Below are 26755 nucleotides of genomic sequence, written 5' to 3'. Positions count from 1 at the left end.
ACTTTAACCACAACAAGTCATATAACGTTGACTACGTGATAGACAGATAGATAGAGATAGCTAGATAGATAGCGATAGATAGATAGATATATAAATAGAGATATATAGAGATAGATAGCGATAGATAGAGAGATAGATATATATAGATAGAGATAGATAAATATAGAGATAGATAGATATATATAAATAGAGATATATAGAGATAGAGATATAGAGATAGATAGATACTTTATTCATCTCCTTAGGGAAATTCACACTTCCAGCAGTATCCTTGTGTTGAAAAATAAAATAATAAAATCAAAATATAGAATAAAAAAAAAACCCAATATAACGTTTTGCTGTAGAGTATTTAAATATCTTACCGAAAATACACACTGTAATCAAAATACGGTAATATGAAAATGTGGGGGCGGGGTTTAATGTGCGATTTTACTCCCCCGGGTGGAGTTAAAGAGCTTCATGGCATGAGGAAGATATCATCTCCTCAGTCTGCTCTTCTACATGTACCTCTGAGTACTGCAAGTACCGCATGACTACGTCTAGGTTTTGCACCAGTAGAGTTTTGGTTTGCAAGTACAAGTGTCCCTCCATTTTGATGTATTTTTAGTAGGCACATGCCAGAGTACTGTCCATGTTTACGTTGTACGTCAGCCCGATGAGAACCACATGGGGCCTGCGGGGACGACGTAAAGTACTAGGACCGTTTCAAAGAGATGATAAGTGCCAGTCTTGGCCTTTAGTGACCTTCCAGGAAATTTGAGCAAATACGAGGAAATGCAACCCAAGAGACTGCGTTTTGGTACTTTCTCATGAAAAGGAACCAAAACAAACTTGATTACTGAAGAAGTGAAACTCTGAAGGTTTCTTTGGAGCACAAGCATCTCCAGTGCATATTTTCAGCAGCAGCGCTTCTTCTTTCTTGTTTTTTTCTGAGGTCATGGAAAACACCCATCACCTGACTGTCGCGTGGCCCGCCCCTATTTACTCCTTGAAAGCCGGCACGGAAAATAGCGCCTTGGATAGAAGGCAAACAAGAGGTCGAAACGTTCACTTTTCACGGCTGGTCACGTTTCCGTAACGGACGCCCTTCCTTTCTAAATGCTTCACTGTTCCTAAACAGGTCGTGTTGTGTTCAGGGAGTTCGGGATGGAAAGGTTGGGATTCGAACTAACCACACCTTGGATGCTCTCAGAGGACTTCCAAGCTATCAATCTCTTTTTTCAAGACTTAAACCAGACAATGTCTCACAACAACAAGCACTACAGAACATCTTTTTGGAAGTCATGCAGATATTGACCACAGTATAAACTGTATCCAAGAGGAGATTTAGGGACCCACGCCCTCATCAACAACATCTAAGTGGAGAATATGGAGTAAGTATTTTTAAGAATGGTCGACACACAGTTACGAACCAATGTATAAACCACTTTATCTAAGTTGAGACTCGCTTCAACTGCACCCTAAAATAACTATTTCCTATCAATCTATCTATCCATCTACCTTGGTCGTATCCCTCAAGAGGGGTGACCGACAGCAAGACACACACATACAATAACAAAAAAAAAGAAAAGGGAAATAAATAGCAAAAAACACACACAAACATTTTTGGGACCATGGCAAACCTAAACACCCAAACAAGTCAGGCACCTCAGCACCTAAGTCGGTCATGCTTTCGTCCCTCCAGATGAAATGGGACACCAGAAAGCGGCCATGTCACTCGGGTCAGGGTGACACGACACACTCTTTTGTTCAACAGCAGGGCCCGACAGCTTTCACTGGTTTACCCCTGCCGCATCATACGGGTGCCCAGCCTATCCTTAAGAACGCGTCCACAATCCCACAATCCTTTCACAACACCTCTCCACTCCTTTCTATCACCAACAAGAGCTCTAGCTTCCATCATATTTAGACCTCTTTCCTGCAGTGCACTCATAACACCATCCATCCACGTCAATCGCGGCCTTCCTCTTGGTCTCCTTCCATTGACTTCTGCTCTGTAGATCCTAACTATTTCCAAAAAGAGAATATGGAGCAGGTATTCTTTAGAATAATAATGGTTCCACCAAATTGACTGCTGTATCCAATTACAGAATGAATGAAAGCAAAACAAGCAGAATGCAATGCGGCTGAGTGAAGACTGCAGAGCCGGTTGGACCCTTGTGGGGGCTAAGCTACGTTTAGCCAACTCACCTCCTTCTGCCGTACGCATTTCCACCCAGGCGGTCCAGTTTGATGGGCCCTGGCTGCTGTGACACGCCACCCTGGCCCCGTAGCGGCTGTGCGGCTCCAAATCCTCCACCAAGAATTCGGGCGGAGGCACGTTCACGTTCTGGTCCAGAACCATCTCGTCCGGACCTCCGGAAAATGGATCGTCCCAGTGTTTGACCTGGAAGTCAACCAACAGATTCAGTCGACATCAAAAACTAGAGGTGCGCCTCTACACACAAGAATACCAAATAAAAAAACAATAGTCCAGTGTAAGTGACCAAGCTAAAGAGTACAATCGGGATGCAGCGAGTGCAGATCACAAAGCCTGAAAAAAAAAAAGAATGATGCGTATTGAAATGAAGCAAGACATAATACCAAATAAAAAAACATAAGTCCAGTACACAGTGTAAGTAACCAAGCTAATGAGTACAATCGGGAAGCAGCGAGTGCAGATTACTAAGTCGCAGAACAATTTACCCCACGCTTTGTTACTATAAATTCTAAGGGAGGTTACATTCCTGTTGCATAAAAGAACAATCCAAAGAAACTGCCGTCTACCGAGGAGATTAGAGAGGTGCTAGCTAAGAGGAGAAATTTGCTGTTTCTGTCGACAACCGAATATTACATCCATAAAAAGTGGAAACTGTTTGTGCGACAGCTCTATCAAAGAACATTTGCTTTACGCTTTTGAAGATGGGACAAATCTCCTCGGATAAGTTTTTTTCTTCAAAAAGGCCTGTAGGAAGTGATACCATTGCGAGTCAAACTAAAAGTGCAAAAAAGTGATGAATGAAAGGATGTGTGTGTTCACATTCATTTTAAGTTACAGTAACTTTTATCTTAAGTGCGCAAGAAGAGCTTACCTACTGACCAACACATTTGAAGCTATATCACACAAATAAATCGTTAAAAAAAATCATGCATTGACATTTCTGGATTTTTCTTTTTAGTTTATCTCCCTCACAGTGGACATGCACCTACAATGGAAATTTCAGACAGCTCCATGATTTCCAAGTGGGAGAAATAGCAAAATGGCAGAGTGTTCAAATACTTATTTTCTTCACTGTATGTAGAGGTCCCGCTTTATTTGTGTTTTGGGGTGTGTGCTTTGTGGGGACACAAGCAAACATCCTGAGTGCTGTTAAGGCAAAATTTCTGCGGCTTCGGTCTCATTCGCGGTGCCTTCAGGGCGCCGTGACCACATGCGACTTCCCCGCTGCGGCTTTGGAGCGAACGAGAATCATTACATTTTTCCTCCCCACGATATCGGAAGTCAGCAGTTCTGTTTTAGAGCCTGCACCGGTTTCAGGAGGTCTTGAGCGGGTGTTAGAAATTTCAGACCCTTTCGCACGAGTTTAGGGGCGTGCCCCACGCCGCCCACCCCAGGGTAAATTGCATTTGTGTAATTCCTGACCCCGTGAGTCACGTCCGAGCTGCGAACAAGCGCTTAATCTCATCGAGTCACAGGACATTCCTCACTCGAGACTCACACCTCGTTCCTGACGCCTATTCCTGGATTTTGGAGCATGACTTTTGGGAAAGGTTCATGTGTCCTGATTGGGATACCGAGACAATTCAATCAACTTATACTTCTTTATAATTTTGGGTAAATGAAATAACACTGGGGTCTCAAACTCAATTTACTGGAGGCAGCTGAAGTTAAGATCTGGGTGAGGTTGAGCCATTATGGCCGACAAAATGTCCAATGTTCTCAAAGATCCTTTACACTAAATAAGATCTTAAAAAATCACAAAAATCATATTAACATTCGATAAGAAAATCAATCTGCAATGAAGGAATAAAATAATTTAGCAAATAACAAGGACTAAAATAACTAAATATGTGAGTATATACCGGAGCCGTATCCCCCTAGTGCAGGCGGCCCGCGGGCCAGGTCAGGCCCGGTAAGTGATTGTATCCGGCCCAAGAGTCAATGCTGAGGGAAGCGCAAGAGAAAAATGAGCTGCACGTTGAAATATGTCTACGTGATGTTGCCAAAGCCAGGTGCCTCTCATAAACGCTGTACTTGTAGTTCTTTCTCTCTCTCTCACTCCCTATCTCTCGCTCTTTCACTCTCTGTCTCTTTCTTCTCTTTGTTCCTGTCTCTTTCTCTCACCGTGTCTTTTTACCTTATTTTGCTCTCTCTTTTTTTTCCTTTTCTCTCCTTCTCTCTGTCTTGTTTTTCCCTTCTCTGTTTCTCCCCTTCTTTCTCTCCCCTCTTTCCATTTCCTCTCCTCTCTTTCTATTTTTCTTTGGAGTTCTTTCCCCCTCTTGTTTATTTCCCCCTCTCACTATTTCTTTTTATCTCTTTTGTTTCTCACATTCTTACTCTCTCTTTTCCCCCTCTCTTTTTCTTTTCCCCCTACTTTCTTTATCGCTCCCTCTTTCTTTTATTTCTTTCTCTCTAATTTACTAGTCCAGCCCCCGAGAGAATGTTTGTTCTATCTTGTGGCCCTCGAGTTAAAATGAGTTTGACACCCCTGCCCTAGTGGGAGGTGGCTAGAGTCAAGAACACATTCCCATTTCTGACTCTTTCTGGGAGATTGATACAGAGGAGGGGATTCCCAGCCCCCTCGCCCAACCCAACTGATGTGTTGGAACATCTCATTGGGAGTCATTAGGTGACCAAAACCCCCCTATTCCAACCCATAATGCCGAGCGCCAGCAGGGAGGCAATGCTGTCAGTTTTAGGTATGACCCGGCCGAGGCTGGAACCAGCAACCTCCCAGTCTCGGGGCGGGGCGCCCTACCCCCAAGGCCACCAAGCTGGTATGCGAGTAGAAAACTCTAAGACTTGTCTCAAAGGCAGAAACTCACCCAATATTAAGGGCAAACAAATACAAATTGCAACATAGTGCTTAGAAAAATTTGCCCAAGATATAATAATGATAATAATAATAATAATAATAATAATAATAATGCAGTGAAGAATAGTGCATTGTAACAATAGTAAAAATAACAGCAGCAGTAAAAAAAAAAAACGCAATATAATTCAACCAGTATATTTGCAAAATAATCGCAGAACACTATGTTGTAATCAATGACAATGACTATTTATTTCTACTCTATTGTGCCCACGTTGGCCACCAGTGAGCAGCATAATGAAATTGTCACTAGTAATTGTTGTTGATTGCTAAGCAAAAAAAAAAAAAAAAGCACACAGGTGGATTTACCAGTTTGTAAGATGTTAAATTTAAAAAAAAAAATATATATTTACATACAGAAATCCTTCACTGTATTGCGGTTTAATTTTCGCGGTTTTGATACATAGCGGCTTTTTTTAGCGTACAATGCATTGTGTTCTGCAGAAGACAACACACAGCATATGCTATCACAAGGCAGAATACAGAAGGCTTTGTGTGTGTGCATTATGGGGGCGTGACTGTTTGTGGGCGTGACTGTTTGTGGGCGCGACTGCGATAGGCTGGTGTATGCTGTCAGTCACAAGTCAATACGTCAACCATAACAAATTGTGAAGCACAACAATAGCTAGGACTTTAGCGGCCCGTTACATTAATAAAGAATATCATCAATTAAATCTGACTTAGGAAAGTAAGAGGAGCGCAAAAAATATGCGTATCACCACAGGTGCTATGTGGATTATTATCGGGTACGGGAAGAGACTGAGGCGGCTTGAGGAGAGAAAGCAATAGCGAGGCTGCAGGTCCATCCTATTGTTACAGTTAGGCTATGTAAAAACTTTCTTAACACCTGTGCTAATTCTTTATCTCACCAACACCAGATCCATTACCTATGAAACCTATTACCAAGAGCTGCAACTTGCGGGAAGCGGCCACATTCTCTGGCTCTTACATTTTAATCATCACGGATGTGTTTCTACTTTGCATGTTTTATCTATCGTAGGACTTTTTGGGAACGTGACACGGTGAAAAACAAGGGATTACTGTATTCCCTATTTCACTGTTTATTTTTTCACAGTCAATCTGTGAAAAAGAACGTGGCTCAAATGTAATGGATTAAAGTACTGCTTGTTGTTCAGAGAGATAATCAAGTTAATATTTCTAAGCCTTTTAGCTAAATTGAATCAAGTTTTCCATGTAGTGTTTCTCCGAATTGACATCATTGACTTTCTTTTTTTGTTTTTTGTCGAGCCTGGCCCCTCGACTTGTTCCCCCGTTCCAACGGGGGAGGGCGAGGGTGTTGCGAAAGAGTGACTCGGAGCAGCTTTATTAGAAGCAGACATTTATAGGCGGCGCCGCTCGCCTGTAATGGCCACCGAGAGGGAGGGCCCGCTGCATCAGATTAGTTTAGGGAGGCCCGCTTTCCCCCAATGAAACCCGAGCGTGTTGCTCCTGACAAAGCTGGGTGGGTCTTGTGGGGGAGGTTTAGGAGGATTGTTTTTTTTCTTCTCCGTAGAAAAAGCAAAAACAAAGACGCTGGCAAAGCTCACCTGCACCGTGCATCGGATGACCGGGTAGTCTCCGCCGAAGCCGGGTTGCCATGACAACTGGAGAACAGTGGCCGCGATGTTGACGGCTCTGAGGTTGAGAGGTGCGGCCGGTAGAACTGATCAAAATACAATGGGAGCGTTTGAGCGCACGTTTAAAGGCGGGGTCTCTATTGCGGCCCTCGGGGTGATAGTTTGCCTTAACATAAAAGTTAATGGGACAGTGTGTATCGTTTGACCAGTAGATGTTGCTGTATTCTTTAATACCACCGAAAACAAGTGATGCAAATCACAAGTAATACCAAAAACTACAAGACTCAATTTAACAGAAAGCTCCATTTTTCTTTGAATTTTTTGTTGAGCCTTTCCTGAAAAAAGAAAAATAGAGAAAGAGAAGATGGAAAAAAGGGAAAAGCTAAAGACAAGAAAAGAAAAGAAAGTAAATGAGACAAGGGGAAAGAAGAACAAAACAAAAGGAAAAGAGAAAGATGAAAAAAAGCAAGAAAAAAGGAAGAAAAGAAATAAGAGCAGGAGAAAAAGGGAAAAAGACAAAAGTCAAGTCAAGTCATGTTTATTTGTAAAGCCCTTAATCACAAAGAGTCTCAAAGGGCTGCACAGGTTATTGCAAACCACAGAGTATTATTACACCATCCCTGATCTAAAACCTACATGAGGGCAAGGAAAAACTCAAAAACCTCAACATAAGGAAAATGAAGAGAAAAACTTAAAAGAAGAAATGTACGAAAGAATGGAGATAATAAAATAAAGGAAACAAAAAAATAATAAAAAGAAAACAAAGAAAAGTAAAAAGCAAGAAAAAAGAAAGGAATAAAGAAGGAAAAAAGAAAAAAGGAAAAGAAAAAAGTACCAGTAATATATGTAGGAATGAATGAAGAAAAAAAAGGAATAGATATAGGAATGAATGAAGAAAAAAAGAAAAAGGAGAAAAAAGGAGAAGATACAGAAAAAAAGGGAGAAAAGAAGAAAAACAGAATGTATGAACGTATGAAGAAATATGCGATAAGTGTAAAAGAAAGAAAAAGCAGATTTTTTTCACCACTAGGAGGTGCTAAATAATACACAATGTCCCTTGAACTTCAAAGTTAACTTCGGCCCAAGAAAAATCAGTGTTTACACTTACCGGTAACGGTGCCGGATCCAGAAGCGGCCACACCTTTGCGGTTCTGGGCCTCGCAGGAAAAACTGCTGGTCCGGTTTAAACCTAAACAAGAGGAAAAAGGGATGAGAAGGGGAAACTTTTGCTGGAGTATAGCATCACTCAGTATTATAATATATAATTCATGGCCAAATTCAAGCACTTTCAAGGCCAATTTTTCCATTTTTCCAGTACCTTCATAACAAGAAATCCAGCATTTTTTGTTGACTTTGATAACTAAAAAAAGAAGTTGCTATTTTGCTGCTAGACCAGGGGTGTCAAACTCATTTTAACTCGGGGGCGACACGATAGAACAAAAATTCTGTCGGGGGCCGGAGTAGTAGATTTAAGAAAAAGAAAAAGAGAGATGAAGAAATAAGAGAAAGAGGGAGGGAAAAGAACAGAGAGGGTGGGACGAAGAAAGAGAGAGAGGGAGAGAGCGTGAGAAACAAAAGAGATAAAAAGAGAAGTCGTGAGAGAGGGGGAAAGAAAGGGAGAGGAAGAAAGAAGTCCAAAGAGAAATAGAAAGACAGAAGGAGAGAAAAGAGAAAAGAAAGCGCGAAGGGTAGGAAGAGAGAAAGAGAAAAGGAAAAAAGGAAGTTAGAGCAAAATAAGTTAAAAAGACACAGAGAGAGAAAGAGACAAAGAGCAACAAAGGAAGAGAAAAAGAGAGACACAGAGTGAAAGAGACAGAGACAGAGAGTGAGAGAAAAGGTGTGGAAGAGAGCGAGAGCGAGTGAAATAAATACAAGTACAGTGTCTTTGTGAGAGGCACCTGGCTTTGGCAACATCAAGTTGACATATTTCAACCCGCAGCTTGTTTTTCTCTTGCACTTCTCTGAGTGTTGTCTCGCAAGCCGGATTCAATCCCTAAGAGGGCCTGATCTGGCCCGCGGGCCGCCTGTTTGACACCTGTGTGCTAGACCATACTTTGTGCTATTTTGAACTGGTCCTATCTATAATCTACGATCGTTCTGTGTCAATAGGCTGCTATAAACTGACATGAATTCCGCCATTTGGCTTCAGCAATGCTAGCACAGCCTGGCTACGTCAGACTTCCTGAAAAACACAGAAAGAACTAAACAGGTGATGGGTAATAATTGACTACAATATGAAAGACAAAAAAAGAAAGAAATTAGAAATGTTGTGTCTGTTTAGTGTTTAAAATGCGAAAATTGTTTTATATTTTATGGATTTTTTTTGTAGATTAGTCAATAATTCATAGATTGTATCAGGGATCCACTGTAAAACATGAAATTACTGATTACAAAATAATTTGTGGCATAATGTTTCATAATCATTGATGAGAAATTACTAGAAAAACAAATCTGAGGAGCCGTTTGGGTGGGAGCAGAAAGAGCCAGTTCATAGTGAGCCGAGCCAAAACCGCTGGTGTTCTAAATAGAGCTGTACTCGTGGATGAGAACAGTAGCTAGAGAAAGGGAAAAAAGGAGTGAGAAAGAAAAGAAAGAGATAAGAGGAGATAAAGAAAGATATAAAAAGAAAGAGAAAGGGAGAAAGATCAAAAGAATAAAAGAAAAGGAAAAACAGGGCAAGACAGAGAGTATAAAGAATGAACATGAGAAAGAGAGCGATAAAGTGTGTAAAATAAACAAGGAGAGAGTGAGAGAGGAAAAAATGAGAGAAAGAGAGGGTGAGTAGGAAAGAAAAATAGTTAGAGAGTGAGAGGGAGCGAGAAAGAGTGGTAGGGGAGAAGGAGAGGGAAAAAGAAAGAGAAGGAGAGAGGGATGGATAAAATAGAATAAAAGAAAAGAGAGTGATATAGAAAGAAATACTACTAAAGTTGCTTTGTCAGTGGTGCCTGACATCAAGTGGACATATTTCAAACTGCAGCTCATTTTTCTCTTGCGCTTCTCTCGGGCCGAATTAAATCCATTGGCGGGCCTGTATGAGACCTGAGCTTTATAAGGACATTTTGGACAGCACCCAGTATTTCATTTTTGCCATTTTTCTCCTTTTTGTTTTCATTTTTTGCTATTTTTCTGCAAACGCTATAATGACAAGACACCAAATAGGGCGTGTCTCACTTTAAAATGATAAAAGTATCTTCATTTATCGCGTGGTCTACAGAGTCAGACTTCCAAAAAACATGGCAAGAATTTCAAGCATTTTCAAGCGCGTCACCCAAAATTCAAGCATATTTCAGACCTTCAAGCACCCGTGTGAACCCTGAGTAAACTTAGCTAAAAAAAAGGGACAGAGACAAAAAGGCATTGAAAGAAGTTGTGGTTTTTGTGGCTAAGTGAGTCACAAGATGACTGTGCAAGGAGAGTCAGCACAAATTTCCTTTTCATTTCTTATGTGGAGTGCCTGCGCCTAGTTGTGCTACTACGGATAATTGAACACAAAAGCCTTAGAAACCAATTCACATTAACATGTACTATATCTCTTGATTTCGTATTTAGAAAAATCTCATTTCCTGTTGTCCATTTGCCTTAGCTGTCGCCTTCCGCCAAAATGGTTCCTTCTTTGGTTTAAAACTATAAATCAGGGGTCAGAAACCTATGGCTCGTGAACCATATATGGTTCTTGTCATGAGTACGTATAGCTCGGATATAAAATTATACTCGTGCAAATCTCAGCCGGCAGGTTCCAATTCTGATAAGCGCAATCACGAGACTATTATGCGCATAGCTGACATAGCGCTAATAGAACGAATGGTTTGCTCCAGGATACATAGGGCACAATTTCAACTTCAGTTTAAGGTCAAGGTGACCCCGATTTGGCTGTACGTCACCAGTGAAACTTATATATGGAAGTTGATTAAAAAATTAGGTTCATAATTGAGGCGCCAAATGCTAAAAACCCACAGAAAAAACTGTAAACAGCCAGAAATGCCAGCCTAGCACACAGAGCAATTAGATAGATAGATAGATACTGTAGATAAAGATAGATATATACTGTAATATAGAGATAGAGAGAGAGATATAGATAGAGAGATAGATAGAGATAGAGAGTTAGGTATAGATAGAGAGATAGATAGAGATAAAGTTAGTTAGAGATAGATAGATAGAGATATATAGATGGAGAGAGATAGATAGAGATAGAGAGACGGATAGAGATAGAGAGTTAGATAGAGATAGGTAGATAGATAGAGATAGATATATATAGATATAGATAGAGAAAGATAGATATAGATAGAGATAGATAGATATATACTGTAGATAGAGATAGAGAGATAGTGAGTTAGATAGAGATAGAGTTGGATAGAGAGCGATAGATCGAGGTAGATAGATAGAGATAGATACATAGAGATAGATACTGTAGAGAGATAGTTTGGAGACCTATGATGTAAAAAGAGTCCCAAAAATCAATAGTTGTGAGGTATAACAGTCAAAATGATACATTTTCAACCATCTAGGCCAACGAGTGTCTCGCGTCCCGACACTTAAGACATTCCGCAGCATTTGCATCATCGCTGTCGAATGTTCTCGATGGCTGCCGGTTAGCACAAACGTACACGACGATCCATAGATACAGTGCTACCAGTGTGTCATTCCTGATAGAGGCACCAAAGCCTCTATTGTGTAGGGGGCAAAGAAAAGGGGGACGCTTACTTCCGCTGTGTGGAACTCGTCTGAAGATTGCGCAACTCGTCCTCAAGTCTGGCACAGACACACACTGGCACATGGCAACTTTAGCGCCCATCAACCGTAGATAGACACACCTAAGCAGCATTTACAGGAGCTAAAGTCCACATCGATAAAAACTATCCAGTTGCAGAGTAGATTGGAAATCCTTAAAGCCCTTGTGAGTACTCTATTTCAAAGGGGGGTGTAGAATAAGGGACTTCATGATATGATTTCGCCGCGGACCCAATCGCAGGGAAGTCGGAAGCAAGTCGGGATCAACCGATATGGGTTTTTCAGGGGTCGTTACCGATATTCGTTTGCTGTAAAACCTTAGAAAACATATGTTCTGTTGTATCATATTATCTTTCCCCTCTCTCTCTCTTACTCTTTACCTATTTTGCTTTCCTTCTCATCCTCTTTTTGGCTCCTTTCCTTGTTTACTTTTCTCACTGTATCCCTCTCTTTCTTGCTCCCTTTCTTTCACTCTCTCATGTTCACTTCTTTTTTGTCTCTCTCCGTTTTTTCTCTTATTCTTTTGAACTTTCTTTCCTTTCTTTCTCTACTTAATTTTTCTTTCTTCTTTCTCTTTCTCCCTCCTTTTCCCCCTTTCTATATCTAATGTGTCTCTCTCTCTATTGTGCTTTGCTTTCTGCCTTTTTCTGTCTCTCTTACTTTCTCCCTTACTCAGTCTCTATTTGTATCCCTTCCTCTTTCCATCTTTCCATTTCTCTCTTTTTCTTTCTCTATTTCACTTTAGTCGACTGGCCCCCCCGTGAATTTTTTTTCTAGCATGTTTTTAAGCTTTTATGGCAAATGATTATCAGCTTTAAATAAAGGTTATCTGCCTCTTTTTAATACTAATAACCGGTATTAGCCCTTAATTTCAGGGCAGAGGAACATCGATATAACTAATTGGCACCGAAGTAGCTTTCTTTTCCAACTTGCTCGGGGTACATTAAAAGTAAGCTTTTATATGATGGTGTTTGTCATGATCCTGCACTCTTAGTTGTGCTTCCATTTATGCTTACTCTCTCTCTCTCCGTTTGTCTGTCTCTCGCTCCATCTCTTGCCCGACCTTGCTTTATTTGATCACTCACTTCCAGGTGTTAATTTACTCCTCACAGCTTTTGGCACTTGTCTTTACTGGTTTCTTCCATTTATTATTACTTGGTCCCCTTTGGCACCATGCTAGTTTGTTGTCATACCAAACCTTTGCCTATTCTTCTGGAGTATAGCCAAAAAACTGTATTGTCCCTTTCGTTCTTTAGGTTTTCTGGAACACTGACCCTCCACGATCACGATCGTTGCCTTGATACCCGACTACCCGTGTACCGAACTCTTCCAAAATAAAAGACTATTGAGCTAATCTGTGTTTCTGCACTTTGCTTTCCCACCACCCCGAGTGAGTTCATGACAGCAGGGGCCTGAAACTAGCGCCAATTTAGCAGATGTTTTCACTCTCGCTGGTCCTCCTTCAACCCTTAGAATGAAGGACACGGCGCAGAGTCCGGGGAAAACTCACTGCCAAAGAAGCAGCTGGATGGCAATCATGATGGGATGCCTCGCCCGTATTGCAGACCGTCTTAGAAGGACCAAAATGATCATTTTAAAAAGACACTCAAAACAAAGAAAGTAGACATCAATGACTTTAGAACTTGCAAGAAGGACATGGAGAGAGGCCTCCAGGTATGAAAGTCCAACCTGGCCTCCCCAGAGCCCTTTCTTTTGATTAAATCTCCTAGGTTACAAAAGCAGATGATTTAAAAATATATATCTCTATATATCCATATATCTGTTTCATGTTTTTATGATTTAATTACAACACTAATATGTTTAACACTAAGAAATACATAGCGGTCAAGCTCGAGGACGGATAGAATTACAATTATAGCTTGTTTTCGTAAACAGTGTCTCTGAATGTTTTCCACCCTGCCATTTCCTAACAAACGTTTCACCAAAAGCTTATTTTTTCCAATTATTTTTGTTTATAAACACATACATCTATACTAAGTGCAGTTAAGATTATTATTATTATAGTATTTATAATATTGATTATTATCATTATTACAGACGCTCCCCTACTTACGACCATTCGAGCGTTTCATTTAAAAATGAAAGTGGAATAAGAAAGCTTGATGCGGTTGAGAAAATGGTTGGATTGCTTTTTTTCGGCCACTTTTTACCACGGTGTCATGATTACTGATGCGGGACACCTAAGTCTGCTCTGTTGGCGTCAGCAACCTCGGACACTGATTGGCTGCTGAACTCCTTTTAAACCCCCGGCTTTCTGCTACCGGTTGTCAGACCATCTGCGAACATCAGCTTTTTGACTCTGACTCCCGCCCGTTTTTGCTCCCGTCTGTTTCCTGGCTTTTTGACTCGTTTTGGCTCCTGACCGCGTATACTCCATTTTCCCCGGTTTTTGACCCGCTTTGGCCCACGACCTCGTCTACTCCCGTCTCCTGGCTTTTCGACTGTTTTCTGGCTCCCGACCACACCTTTGCTCCCCTACCCCGGCTACTGACCTGTTTTTCCGTTCCCGACGCCACCCTCGCTCGTCACGGAAGTCGCACTTCTGCGTTCAGAGCGAACAGCTTCCCGTGACCGTGTGTACCCTACTTTTCCTTCTTCCCACTAAAAACTCGGTGAAACGTTACGCTACTGGGTCCTGTCTCCATTCTGGTTTCTGACACACAGAGGAGGAAGTCGCCTAACTCTTGGAGTTCATCTTCCAAAAGTAAGTTAAACTTAACTTTATTTATCTTTATAGAGCATATCATTTTATTTTTAGTACAAAACAATACAGGTTACTTATACAAGCCTTGAAGATACTTATATATACGAACATACAAAATATAGCACTGAAGTGACTTCAAACAAATTCAACTTACGAACAATCGTTCGTAAGTAGGGCAGCGTCTGTATTATTTTCACTCCATGACCTAATTTCCTCTCCTGTTACGTCCCCACTCCAACCTTACCTTTATAAAGCTGACAGGGTGTACTTTTTGTTTTTAGCTAATGTAGCTGTAGCTCTTTACCTGATCAATTTTTAGCTAGCCAACTTTCAACAAATAGACAAAACTTGAATAACTAAATCTAATATTTTTTCAATTGTACTTAAAAAACATCTACCATTATAAACGGCTAGAACTTTAAGAGTGACGCATACAAGTATAACACAATTAAAATAAAATAAAAAGTAATGAGAGTAAAAAGTTGAATCTTACTTATTCCACAGTCGAACTCCCACCAAAGTCAAATGATGTCACTTCCTGTAAATGGTGTTTATGGAATTGTAGTCTTTATAGGGGGGCAATTGAGCACATTCTAACAGGGTGGAAAATTACGACTGGGACACTTAGAATATAAACAGAAATAGCAAGCAAAAACATACATTAATTATGTTTGAATGCTAAATGAAAATAAATTTAGTGTATTTCATCAAATTATTTTTTTTTTAAATGGCATTTATGGAATTGTAGTCTTTGTGGGGGGCAATAGAGCACATTCTAACAGGGTGGAAAATTACTACTGGGACACATAGAATTTAAACAGAAATAGCAAGCAAAACATACATTAATTATGTTTGAATGCTAAATAAAAATAAATGTAGTGTAGTTTATCAAATTATTAAAAAAAAAAACTGTTATAATTATATGGCCCACACCGCTTGAGGAAGTTGATTAGATTGCACTGCGGACACAATAAATTTGAGCATGTGTTTCATCAAAAAGTTATCTAAAATACCAATTAATATATGAAATGCATTTGATTTGGCGTGAAATGATTGCGAACACTTTAAGCGAATAATTTAAGTACTTTTTAAATACATTTTGCAAATTTTAGAGAAAAATCAGGGTAAGAGAAAGACGTGGACATAAAATGCTGCTCTAAACCTTTAATCACCTATGTAATAGTCAAGTCAAGTCATGTTTATTTGTCTCAAAGGGCTAGACAGACCACAGGCGATTGCAAACTACACACTGTTATTACACTATCCCCTGATCTAAAACCTACATGAAGGCAAGGGAAAACTCAAAAAATTCAACATGAGGAAAATGAAGAAACCTTGAGATGTCAAGTCCTGTTTATTTGTGACGCCCTTCATCACAAGGAGTCTCAAAGGGGCTGCACAGACCACAGACTATTACAGACTATTATGACACCATCCCCTGATCTAAAACCTACATGAGGGCAAGGAAAAACTCAAAAACTTCAACATGAGGAAAGTGAAGAAACCTTGAGAAGTCAAGTCCTGTTTATTTGTGACGCCCTTCATCACAAGGAGTCTCAAAGGGGCTGCACAGACCACAGACTATTACAGACTATTATGACACCATCCCCTGATCTAAAACCTACATGAGGGCAAGGAAAAACTCAAAAACTTCAACATGAGGAAAGTGAAGAAACCTTGAGAAGTCAAGTCCTGTTTATTTGTGACTCCCTTCATCACAAGGAGTCTCAAAGGGGCTGCACAGACCACAAATTATTGCAAACTAACACGCTATTATGACACCATCCCCTGATCTAAAACCTACATGAGGACAAGGAAAATGAAGAAACCTTGAGAAGGGACCGCACGTGAGGTCATCCCCCTTCCAGGAGGCTCAAATGGATGTTGCAATAACAAACAATAAAATTACAAATAAAATATAAAATAAATTAAGTCGAATAAAAAATAAAAATACAAGAATAAATAAGTTGATTTAAAATCTATCCTTTCATAAAAAAAAAACATAATAGAGACGCTGCCCTTCTTAGTAGTTAAAACAACTAACAACCGTTCATCAAAATAACAAACTAGCATTCTATGTAATCTGCTTTGCAGATATGAGAAACAGAATTAACCTATCAGGACTACAAATGGCCCGTGGGCCACTAGCTTGAGACCCATAAAGGAGATTTATAATTCCGGATTCAAGGCACAATCGTGAGGCTGATTTCCTTACTCTAGCTACTGTACTCAAGACTTCAAATATGAGAACCATGCGAAGCATGAGTAAACTACAACGTTATCCACTTGACCTCTGCCAAGGCCCGGGGAGTCTCTACTGAGTTCATGTCTAATTCCTGCATCCATGACACCCATATATGGGCATGCCCAGAAATCTAAAAACCACGGTAAAGCCGAAACGATTTTTCTCCTCAGAGCTGAGCTTTCAGTGCCGGCAGGTCTTGGAGCAGCTGCCCATTCCACGGAGGTGAGTCTTTCGCTTCCTGCCCGGCGATCATCAAACAATTCCGATGAGTCAAAGCAGATCCTGCCACCTCAGCCTATCCTCCCCCCTCAATCTCCCTCCTGTGTGAGTCAGCCAGCTTCTACCAGCTCCAGCGCCTCCATCTTTTCTTTTCCGGACCTTTTTATCTCAGGCGAGCTATTTGCATCCCCCCTAAAAGCACCCCTCAAACCAAGAGCTCCCTTCCCTTTTCACATCTCAGTTTGGGATCAGACAACAACAGTCTCAAAATATTCCAAAGTCCTAGTACTTGATTCCTTAGCAGCAGAGTAGGGTAGTAACAAGTTACATTTACGTGAGTGTGATTTGGGAGATTTTGTACTTCTGGGAGTATTGTTAAATCGCAATACTTTTTTACATTGACTTACTGTAAGTGAATTTGCTAAGAAGAAACTGTATTCTTACTCCACTACCGTAGAATACCGTAAATTCCGGACTATAAGCCGCTACTTGTGGGGCGGCAGTAGCTCAGGAGGTAGAGCGCTCGTCTTGGGATCAAGGAATCCCAGTTCGAATCCCGGCTCGTCCGTGTTACATGTCTAGGTGTCCTTGGGTAAGACACTGAACCCCTAATACCCCCAATAAGCAAGTTACATGGCTGCAAGGCCGCTATTGGGAAATGTGGAGCACATTGTAAAGCGCTTTGGGAAGTCATTGACTTGAAAAGCGCTATAGAAATGCAGATCATTCCATTTCATTTCATGTATTTCCCTTCAACGCAGGGGGCAAGTGTAAGAGAGAGAGGGGAGCGTAGTGTGTCGCATAACACTGCCCAACCCTATTGCTCAACCAATCAAATGTGCTTGACTAGCATTTGTGGGTAATTACAGTTGGTTGTGTAGGTTTTTAGCAAGTGTTTCAACAGTAAGCATATATTATTTAATGAGGTTCAACATAAAGGTGTCTCTAGCTATGTAGAGCCATAAAATGTTGGTAAGTTGGTATGACACCAGCCGTAGGTAAAACTGGACCGAACATCACAAGTAGTTGGAGCAGCTTCGGCGATAAACGCACTGACACGATAAATGTGCGTGGATCAAACGCTGTTGAGCTTATCAAAACGCTACGGTGGAATTTGCACAAATAGTATTTTATTACCAAGCCATATGTATTCATAAAAAGAACCATATATGGCTCGTGAACCATAGGTTCCAACCCCTGCTCTAGGACATGTAAACAATTCATTCGTATTGCTGCCGAAGTCTAGAAATTCAGTTTCGAGTTGAATAATTCCATGCATGTAAAGGCACCCACTGATTGGCTCAGAAACATGGCACATTCAGGGTACTTTCATAAGTGGGAAATTGCAAAACAGCCATCAGACCGGGTTTGGCACCTGTAATGTTGAGCGTGGAGGGTGACAAGGCGACCGGGTCGTCCACGGTATTAAGAGGAGCCCCGTCCCGGAGCCAGATGACTCGGACAGGTTCCGGGGGCCCGTGGGCCACGCAGTGTAGGCTCAAAGACGTGTTGGCCACCACCGAAATATGCTGCGGCTCAGTGGAGAAGTGAGGAAGACCTGAAAAAAATGAAGGTTGGGGACATCACGATTAGTCAGAGAAGTGAAAATGTCCCCTACTTACGACCATTCGAGTTACGAAAAACGGTAGATGCGAACATTTTTTGTGGGATGTCGAAAAATATCCGGACATGGCCCTAAGTTAGATTTTGTATTGTGTGCACCTTTTTCCGGGTACAGGACATTACTGTTGTGCTTCTTTTCGCCACTACTGGGGTGTGGCGCTGTGGGAGCTCACCCAGCATCCACCCCGAAGAAGAAATCCGCTTCCTCTTTCCTAGTTCCAGTGTAAACATTCTATACTGTCTATGTCTATACTATCTCCATCGCACTTACGTTTTTATTGTTTAATATCTTGTGCATTCATTCAATATGGTTGGTGTAAAGTGTGAAAAAAAAGAGGCGAGCTGTTTCTTTTGAAATGAAAGTGGAATAAGAAAGCTTGATGCGGTTGAGAAAAAAGTTCGAAACGCTTTTTTCAGCAACTTTTACAACGGAGGACAAAGTTGCCTAACTCTTGAATAGCATCTTCCAAACGTAAGTTTAACTCAACTTTACTTATCTTTATAGAGCATATTATTTTATGAAATGTTTATTATTTAGTAAAAAACAATACAGGTTACTTATACAAACCTGAAACATACAAAATATAGCACTGAAGCAACTTACAAACGATCGTCTCGTTTGTAAGTAAGGCAGCGTCTGTACACCTTTTCAGGGCCAAAATCAAGCACATTTTAAGGACTTTCAAAACCAAATTTTCAATTTCTTCCCGTGTGAAACATGTTTTATGCAGATCCACAAATACATCTGTGATTTACAAATGCAATTTTTATTCTTGCGTGTAGCTGCATCAAGACACTTGATTTTTAGATCCTATCTATCTATTCATCTATCTATCTATCTATCTATCTTGGTCATATCCCTCAAGAGGGATGACCGACAGCAAGACAAACACATACAATATCAAAGAAAAAAAAGGGGAAAAAATAGCAAAAAAAACACACAATCATTTTTTGAACCATGGCCAACCTAAATGTCCAAACACCCAAACAAGTTAGGCACTTTAGCACCTAAGTTGGTCATGCTTTCGTCCCTCCAGATGAACCGGGACACAAGAAACCGGCCATGTCACTCGGGTCAGGGTGACACAACACACTCTTCTATTTAACAGCAGGGCCCGACCGCTTTCACTGGTTTACCCCTGCCGCATCATATAGCCCATCCCTTAGAACGCGTCCAAACATCCCACTATCCTTTTACTTAGATCCTAAGTGGGCCTAATTTGCGAATTTGTGAACCGAAACAGTAGTCAAGTCATGTACTGTTAATTCGTATAGCTCTAAATCACAAGAAGTCTTAAAGGGCTGTACAGAGTACAGACTACTATGACACTATTTCCTGATCTAAAATGAAGAAACCTTGATAAGGGTTAGCACATGAGGTATTCCCCCTTTCAGGCTGCTATAGCTGATGCAAAGGCATCAACAGCCAATCCGGACATCATCAACATGAAATATAGGTAATAACAGAGTCCAGAATGTATGACAATCTCTCTTTTAAAATTGTATTAATAAAATTAAGGAACTTCATTACAATATAAGACTCTGAGAGTTCTGTATATTTGTACATAGTAATACTTTACTGTAAATGACAATAAGATGTAGCTTACCTTTTCAGTGTCCATTAGAATTTACCACTGGGATACGCTACCCTAATACAGTAATCCCTCGGTTATCGCGGTTAATGGGGACTAAGACCACCCGCGAAAACTGAAAATCCGCTAAGTAGCGGCACCCCTTCTTGCTTTAAAAAACGTATACAGGTATACATTATACCCCCCCTGTATACAGTACACCATATAGAACATGAGTAGAGAGAGAGAGAGAGAGTGAAATTCATGTTATAACAAAAAAAAACCTGAAAATATGTTGTATGTACACGGAATAGGACTGCGGCGAAACCACTACGAACCATTCTGTATGATTGTATTAACTGCTCTCAACCACATGCAGCAATCGCAGTTTATTTCGCTTGTTAACACTACTGGTTACATATTGAAAATAAAAACATTGAAAATGTGATATTTGATGAGTGTTTGTGAAGCGTTTTGGAAAACAATAGTTAAAAAAAATGGTCTGTGTTCATTTTAATGAAAGTGAAAGAGCTACCTTCTGACAATAACAACATACTTTAGCTAGCGGCATCGAACGGCTTTAACAACAAATGCACGAAACCACACACGATTAGCCGTGTTTAGGTAGTACAAACAACCGCTCGCTTTTGGTATAATAAAGTCAAACTTGAGATGAAATGTGACTGAAGAGAATATACTTGCATCGCGTCGCCAAGTTCCTCCATGCTAAACTGAGCGCCACATAAGAAGGGGGTGAGGAGGGGGGAGTTAAAGGAGGGGGGGGTGAGCGAAGCGGTAACTCACCATGACTAAGCATTGTGTCAGGGCCTCCCCCTCCCCTTCACAATAAGAGTGTCCATGACTAAGTATTGTGTCAGGGCCTCCCCCTCCCCTTCACAATAAGAGTGTCCACACCGTGTCCTCAGTTGACATAAGCTTGCACTCAGTGGCGTCAAGTCGATAAATGCTTTTATTGAGAAGGTAAGGTATATTTTTTAGACCCGCGAAGCTCTGAACCCGCAAAAGTGGAACCGCGAACTAGCGAGGTTCCACTGTATTTTGCGTGGCCCATAAGTAATAAATGTCCCTAATTGATCCATTATCCTTGCACAAATACACATTTAATTGTGCCCTGTTTCGGTGTACTATGCACCTGTCCTCTTGGGGCCAGCCAAGAAGGGGCAATGACACTTCTTAGGGCCATACCTTACAAATGAATGCAAACCACCGTTAATCACGAGGGACTAAGAAATGCAAAAGCGAAGTTACCAGAGAGCAGTGTCCCCGTCATTTTTAAGAAGACTTGGCAGCAATTTCAAGCATTTACAAGCACTTCACCCGAAACAAAAGCACTTTTCAATCCTTGAAACACACAACAAGAAAATTCAAAACGGCGGGCTCACCTTCTAGCATGATGCTTCCTTCCGAGGACAAAATTTGCTCGCTTCCCACGTCGGCTGCACACTGGTAGGTACCCATGTCGGAAAGTTGGACACTTTTGATTCTGTGGAAAATATTAGCTTACTTTATTACCATACCTGGATTAACCCATCAATCCATCCATTATCTGGACCGCTTATCCTCAGTAGGGTCGCGGGGGTGCTGGAGCCCCAGCTATCTTCGGGCAGTGGGCAGGGGACACCCTGAACTGGTTGCCAGCCAGTCGCAGGGCACACAGGGACAGATAATTTGCTCGCTCATTCACACCTAGGGACAATTTGGACCGGCCAATTTACCTGATAATGCATATTTTTGGAATGTGGGAGGAAACTGGAGTGCCCAAAGGAAACCCACGCAAGCACGGGGAGAACATGTAAACTCCACCCAGGAAGGCTGGTAGCTGGATTTGAACCCATGACCTCAGAACTGTGCTGCACACACGCTAACCACTGCTCCGCCGTGCTGCTCCTGGATTAACCATTTATTATAAATACAGATTTTTATTGGTAACTGATATGTTTCCTTTGTTTTGAATATTGGAGACTTGAAAAGGAGATTTCATAGATTGTCAATTTGTTATTTTGACTACAGGCGCTCCCCTACTTACCAAAATTCGAATTACGAACAATCGTACGTACGAACATTTTTTTCAGGATGTCTAAAAATATCCGGAAATTGCTGTAGGTTACATTTTGTATTGTGCACCTTTTTCAGAGTACAGGGCAGTACTGTAGTTCTTCTTTCTGCCACTACCAGGCGTGTGGCGCTGTGAGAGGTCACCCAGCATTCACCCCACCCTGTATCTTCAGTGCGCTAAGAACTTCGACATTTTTATTGTTTTATATATTGTGCATCAATTCAATATGGTTGGTGTAAAGAGTTAAGAGGAGGCGAGCCATTTCATCTGAAATGAAAGTGGAATAAGAAAGCTTGATGCGGTTGAGAAAATGGTTGGATCACTGTTTTTCGGTCCATTTTTACCACGGAGGAGGAAGTTTCTCTCCCTGTTCTCCTTGCAAGTTCAAAATCCATTTATTTCCTTATTTTGAGTGTCTACTAAACTTTCAACTTATCAGGAATATTTTTTGCATTTTACAAACATTTAAATATAAATATAATTCAAAAATAAGAATCTAAAATATACTAAATAATTACTAATTATTTTTTATAATTTTGAATATACATTGAGGAGGTTTTGGTGCCTTAAAGTTCCAATGGCAAAAACTGCACTCTATTATATTGTTTAAAATAGAACAAATAATTAATTGAATGCCTTTTAAAAGCATTTTTGCCACTTTGATTTTTTAATAATGCGTAACTTGGCCACATGGGAGCAGATAAATAGATATAAACTTACTTTAAATGGACAGTGTCCATTATTTGACCACTAGGGGTGCTGTACATTGTCTTGCAACTGAAAACAAGAGTTAAAAAGCACAAGGCAGAATATAAACTACGGAAACTCAGACCAAACGGCACCATTTTTGTTATAAGTTTTGTGCCCAGCCTTTCACAAGGATTTTGTTTTTTGCATACCTGTAGCAGAAAGATGGGCGACAGTTATCTTAGTCTCCTCTAAGTGAGGCTCATGGTAAGTAACACAAAAAGGCACTGCCAGACGAAATATGTTGACTACAAAAAGCCAACTGGAAACAAACGCTGAGAAAAAGTTAAGCAACCGGAAGCTGTTTTCATAGCGCTTTTTCACGCTATCAAATGAAAATGCTACTAAGGCGAGCTACGAAGTTGCTACGATGGTCAGTAAGCACTGCAAACCTCTCAAGGAGGGTGAACTTATTAAAGACTTTAAAGAATGCCAGTTTGGACACCTCTTGTTTAAATTACTTTAGAAACAGTGAGAGAGCAAAACCACATCCATATGGCATTCCAGCTCCATCACCGCTAGATGGAAAATCACAAAGGAGCCAAGGGATATGAGACAACTCTTTCCCTGGTTTCGTCCGATAAGTGTTATACAGCCGCCCACCTGAGGGTGCTGTGCACGACCCAACGGTCGGTGCCGAACACCGGCATTTGGTAGTCGTCGTATTCGGCGTAAGGAAGTGCCGCGCCGTCTTTCAGCCAGTAGACGTTGGGCGGGATCTCGTCGTCTTCGTCCACCGTGGCCAGTAGGCCGCAATCCAGCTTCACCGATTTTCCTACCGACGACACCACGGCCGCCAGATCTTTCTCAAACGTCACATCTGAAATGGGGAAGGAGACAGTTCACCACAAAATAATGTAGCAAAACAAAACTTATAACATATGGTTTAGTGTCATCTGCGTAGCAATGGAAACTGATATACTATCAACTAAAGCTGTCATGATTACCTAAGTGGAGCCACCTGGGGTAATCATCTGGCGCGCTGGAATGCGCCTTCTGATTGGGTTATGTTCGCTATTTAAGCATTCTACACCGAGACATGGGTGTCTGAGGATTACTCCTGTATTCGTAAGAAACTCCCGATTACCTGCCTTGTTGTTTACTTGATTCTGCCCGTCTGCCTTCGATCCGACCTGCTTCCGTCCACGCTACGATCTTCTCTTCAGTCCTGGTAAACTCGACCTGCCTTCGTCCCACGCTACGATTGATCACGTCTCCCGCTAACCCTTACGCTTCCCCAAATAAAGAATTGTACGAACGCTCTGGGGTCTCCTGCTCTGTTCTGGTAATCCCTGACAGAATCCTCAGACCAGAATGGACCCCGCGTTCGTACAAGTGCCCCCTGACGACCATGAAAGTCAGAACCAGCAGCCCAATCCCCCTTTAGAAGGTGCAGTTCGGCAAGTAATTTCCGACGTGGCGGAATTGGCTAAGCAAGTGAGTCAGTTACGGCTCGAGTGGGATCTGTTAGGTCAGGACTGGTCCTATCTCTCCAAAGTAATAACCCATCAAGCCACTTCATCGGCGCCCAACACTGACCGGCCACCTTCGGCCTTTCCCAGTTCATTCAGCGCGGGATTCGCTGAGCCGCGAGTGGGCTCGCCAGAAAAGTTTGGGGGAGATCCCGCTCAGATCCGCCCATTCATAGTAAATTGTAGATTAATATTTGATCTCCAGCCCCGCAATTTTGCTACGGAAGCAGCTAAGGTAGCGTTTGCCATTAATCACCTCACGGGAAGAGCGCGTCTTTGGGGAACGGCCGCCTACGAGAGAGGTGCTACGGCGTGCAAGTCATTCAACCTCTTGGCTCAAGAGCTGATTAAGGTCTTTGACTCTGGTTCCTCATCGGTCGACGCGGCCCGCTCGATCATGAACATCCGCCAGGGGAGACGTTCCATTGCCGACTATGCTGTCGACTTTCGTACGCTAGCAGCACAAAGTGAGTGGAATGAAGAGGCGCTGGTCGACGCCTACCTCCACAGTCTGTCCGGTTATCTCAAAGATGAATTAGTCTCCCACGCTCCTCCGGCAACACTTGACGAAGCTATTGACTTGACCGCCCGGATCGACCGTAGGGTTCAGGCGAGACGCCGAGAGAGGGAGGGTCCCAGCCAATCCGTCACCAGGCAAGTTCAAGAAGCTAATAATGTACCAAACCCCCGGGTTCTGTTCAGCCCCATCGTAGAAAGGATGGAGGTGGACCAGGTCCCGATCATCCCCAACGAAGAAAGGATGGAGGTGGACCGGGTCTCTCTTTCCCCCGAGGAACGCTGGCGAAGATTTGTCAATCAATTATGTTTATACTGCGGTGGTAAGGGACATCGCGTGGCCACCTGTCCGGTAAAAGGCCAACACTCGTCGGACGTAAGGGGCGTCCGATTGAACTCAGTCCTTGTATCTGCTCCCAAAGACGCTAGACCCGTTATCCAGGCTTCTCTCTTCCTCCCCGATTCTACGCAGATATTCCCAGCCCTGATTGACTCTGGCGCTGAGGTAAATATCCTTGATCTGTCCCTCGCACGCAAAATGGGCATACCTGTTAAACCCCTTCCTAATCCGATATCTGCTCGGGCTTTAGATGGTCACCTGTTAGGCACCGTGTCTCAAATAACTGAACCCATAGAATTACAGCTGTCTGGAAATCACCAAGAGAAGATCCGATTCCATTTACTCCACTCCCCGAGCCAACCCCTCATTTTGGGTCATCCATGGTTGGTCCAACACAACCCCCATTTCGACTGGCGCACTGGGTCAATACTGGAATGGGGCAGGGACTGTCACCAAACCTGTCTGCGAGCCGCTCCTTACCCAGGTCACTCCACTTCCATAAGAGCTTCACCCAATCTGTCCAAGGTCCCAGTTCGTTACAACCACCTACGGGAAGTCTTCAGTAAAGCTAAGGCCCCTTCCCTGTCACCCAATCGGCCTTATGACTGCGCAATGAGTCTCAGGCCTGCCTGTTCGACTCCCATGCCTGCCTGTTCGACTCCCATGCCTGCCTGTTCGACTCCCAAGCCTGCCTGTTCGACTCCCAAGCCTGCCTGTTCGACTCCCAAGCCTGCCTGTTCGACTCCCATGCCTGCCTGCTCGACTCCCATGCCTGCCTGCTCGACTCCCATGCCTGCCTGCTCGACTCCCAAGCCTGCCCGTCTGACTCCGACTCTCCGGCCTGCCACTCCGACTCCACTGCCAGCCCTGATTCTGCCTGTTCTGATTCTGTCTTTTCTGCCTGTTCTGTTTGCCGGTTCGTATTCTGCTTGCCCTGTTTTTGCTGGTTCTGATTCTGCCTGTTCTGTCTCCGCCTCTCCTGTCTTGCCTGATCTGATTCTGCCTGTCCTGTCTGAATTGCCGGTCCTGATTCTTCCTGTTTGCCCTCCGGACCCACCCTCTGCCGCCCCTTCGGATGCTGAGGAGGGGGCTTCCCTCCATTCGGAAGGATTCTGAGAGGTACTGTGCTGTTACATAGTTCCCCGATTACCTGTGTTTCCCTGTGACGTGTCTTGGGTTAAATTTATTATTTTTTTTTTCTGAGGGACTTCTGGAGCCGTCCCTTGAGGGGGGGGTTCTGTCATGATTACCTAAGTGGAGCCACCTGGGGTAATCATCTGGCGCGCTGGAATGCGCCTTCTGATTGGGTTATGTTCGCTATTTAAGCATTCTACACCGAGACATGGGTGTCTGAGGATTACTCCTGTATTCGTAAGAAACTCCCGATTACCTGCCTTGTTGTTTACTTGATTCTGCCCGTCTGCCTTCGATCCGACCTGCTTCCGTCCACGCTACGATCTTCTCTTCAGTCCTGGTAAACTCGACCTGCCTTCGTCCCACGCTACGATTGATCACGTCTCCCGCTAACCCTTACGCTTCCCCAAATAAAGAATTGTACGAACGCTCTGGGGTCTCCTGCTCTGTTCTGGTAATCCCTGACAAAAGCAAGCATGGAAATGCTGAAAAGGAGGGGGCAAAGTATTGAACCCTGCGGAACACCATAGGTAATTCTAAAGGGCTCGGATGTAAATACATATAATGTGTATAATATATATAATATATAATATAATACATAATATATATCAAATATATAATAGAATATATATAAAATATATTACATATAATATAGTCATGTTTATTTGTGACGCCCTTAATCACAAGGAGTCTCAAAGGGCTGAACAGA

The 26755-nt window shown here is 42.3% G+C and overlaps 1 protein-coding gene across 1 annotated transcript in view; it reads right to left on the bottom strand.

Moving 5' to 3' along the window:
• axl (AXL receptor tyrosine kinase) overlaps positions 1-26755 on the bottom strand; it is a 65498-nt gene that overhangs the window by 24431 nt on the left and 14312 nt on the right. Inside the window, exons 2-7 of the mRNA XM_088345657.1 lie at positions 23188-23404; positions 21164-21264; positions 17942-18124; positions 7758-7838; positions 6620-6735; positions 2191-2386 (exon numbers count right to left, since the gene is read on the bottom strand). Of these exons, the coding sequence (XP_088201783.1) occupies positions 2191-2386; positions 6620-6735; positions 7758-7838; positions 17942-18124; positions 21164-21264; positions 23188-23404 (894 nt within the window). The remainder of the gene's footprint in view (positions 1-2190; positions 2387-6619; positions 6736-7757; positions 7839-17941; positions 18125-21163; positions 21265-23187; positions 23405-26755) is intronic.

Source organism: Urocampus carinirostris, chromosome 10, assembly GCF_059441175.1.
Source record: "Urocampus carinirostris isolate Australia breed hairy pipefish chromosome 10, RoL_Ucar_1.0, whole genome shotgun sequence".
NCBI lineage: Eukaryota > Metazoa > Chordata > Actinopteri > Syngnathiformes > Syngnathidae > Urocampus > Urocampus carinirostris.
The sequence above is the reverse complement of the archived record's forward strand: the minus strand, read 5'-3'. Positions and strand labels throughout refer to the sequence as shown.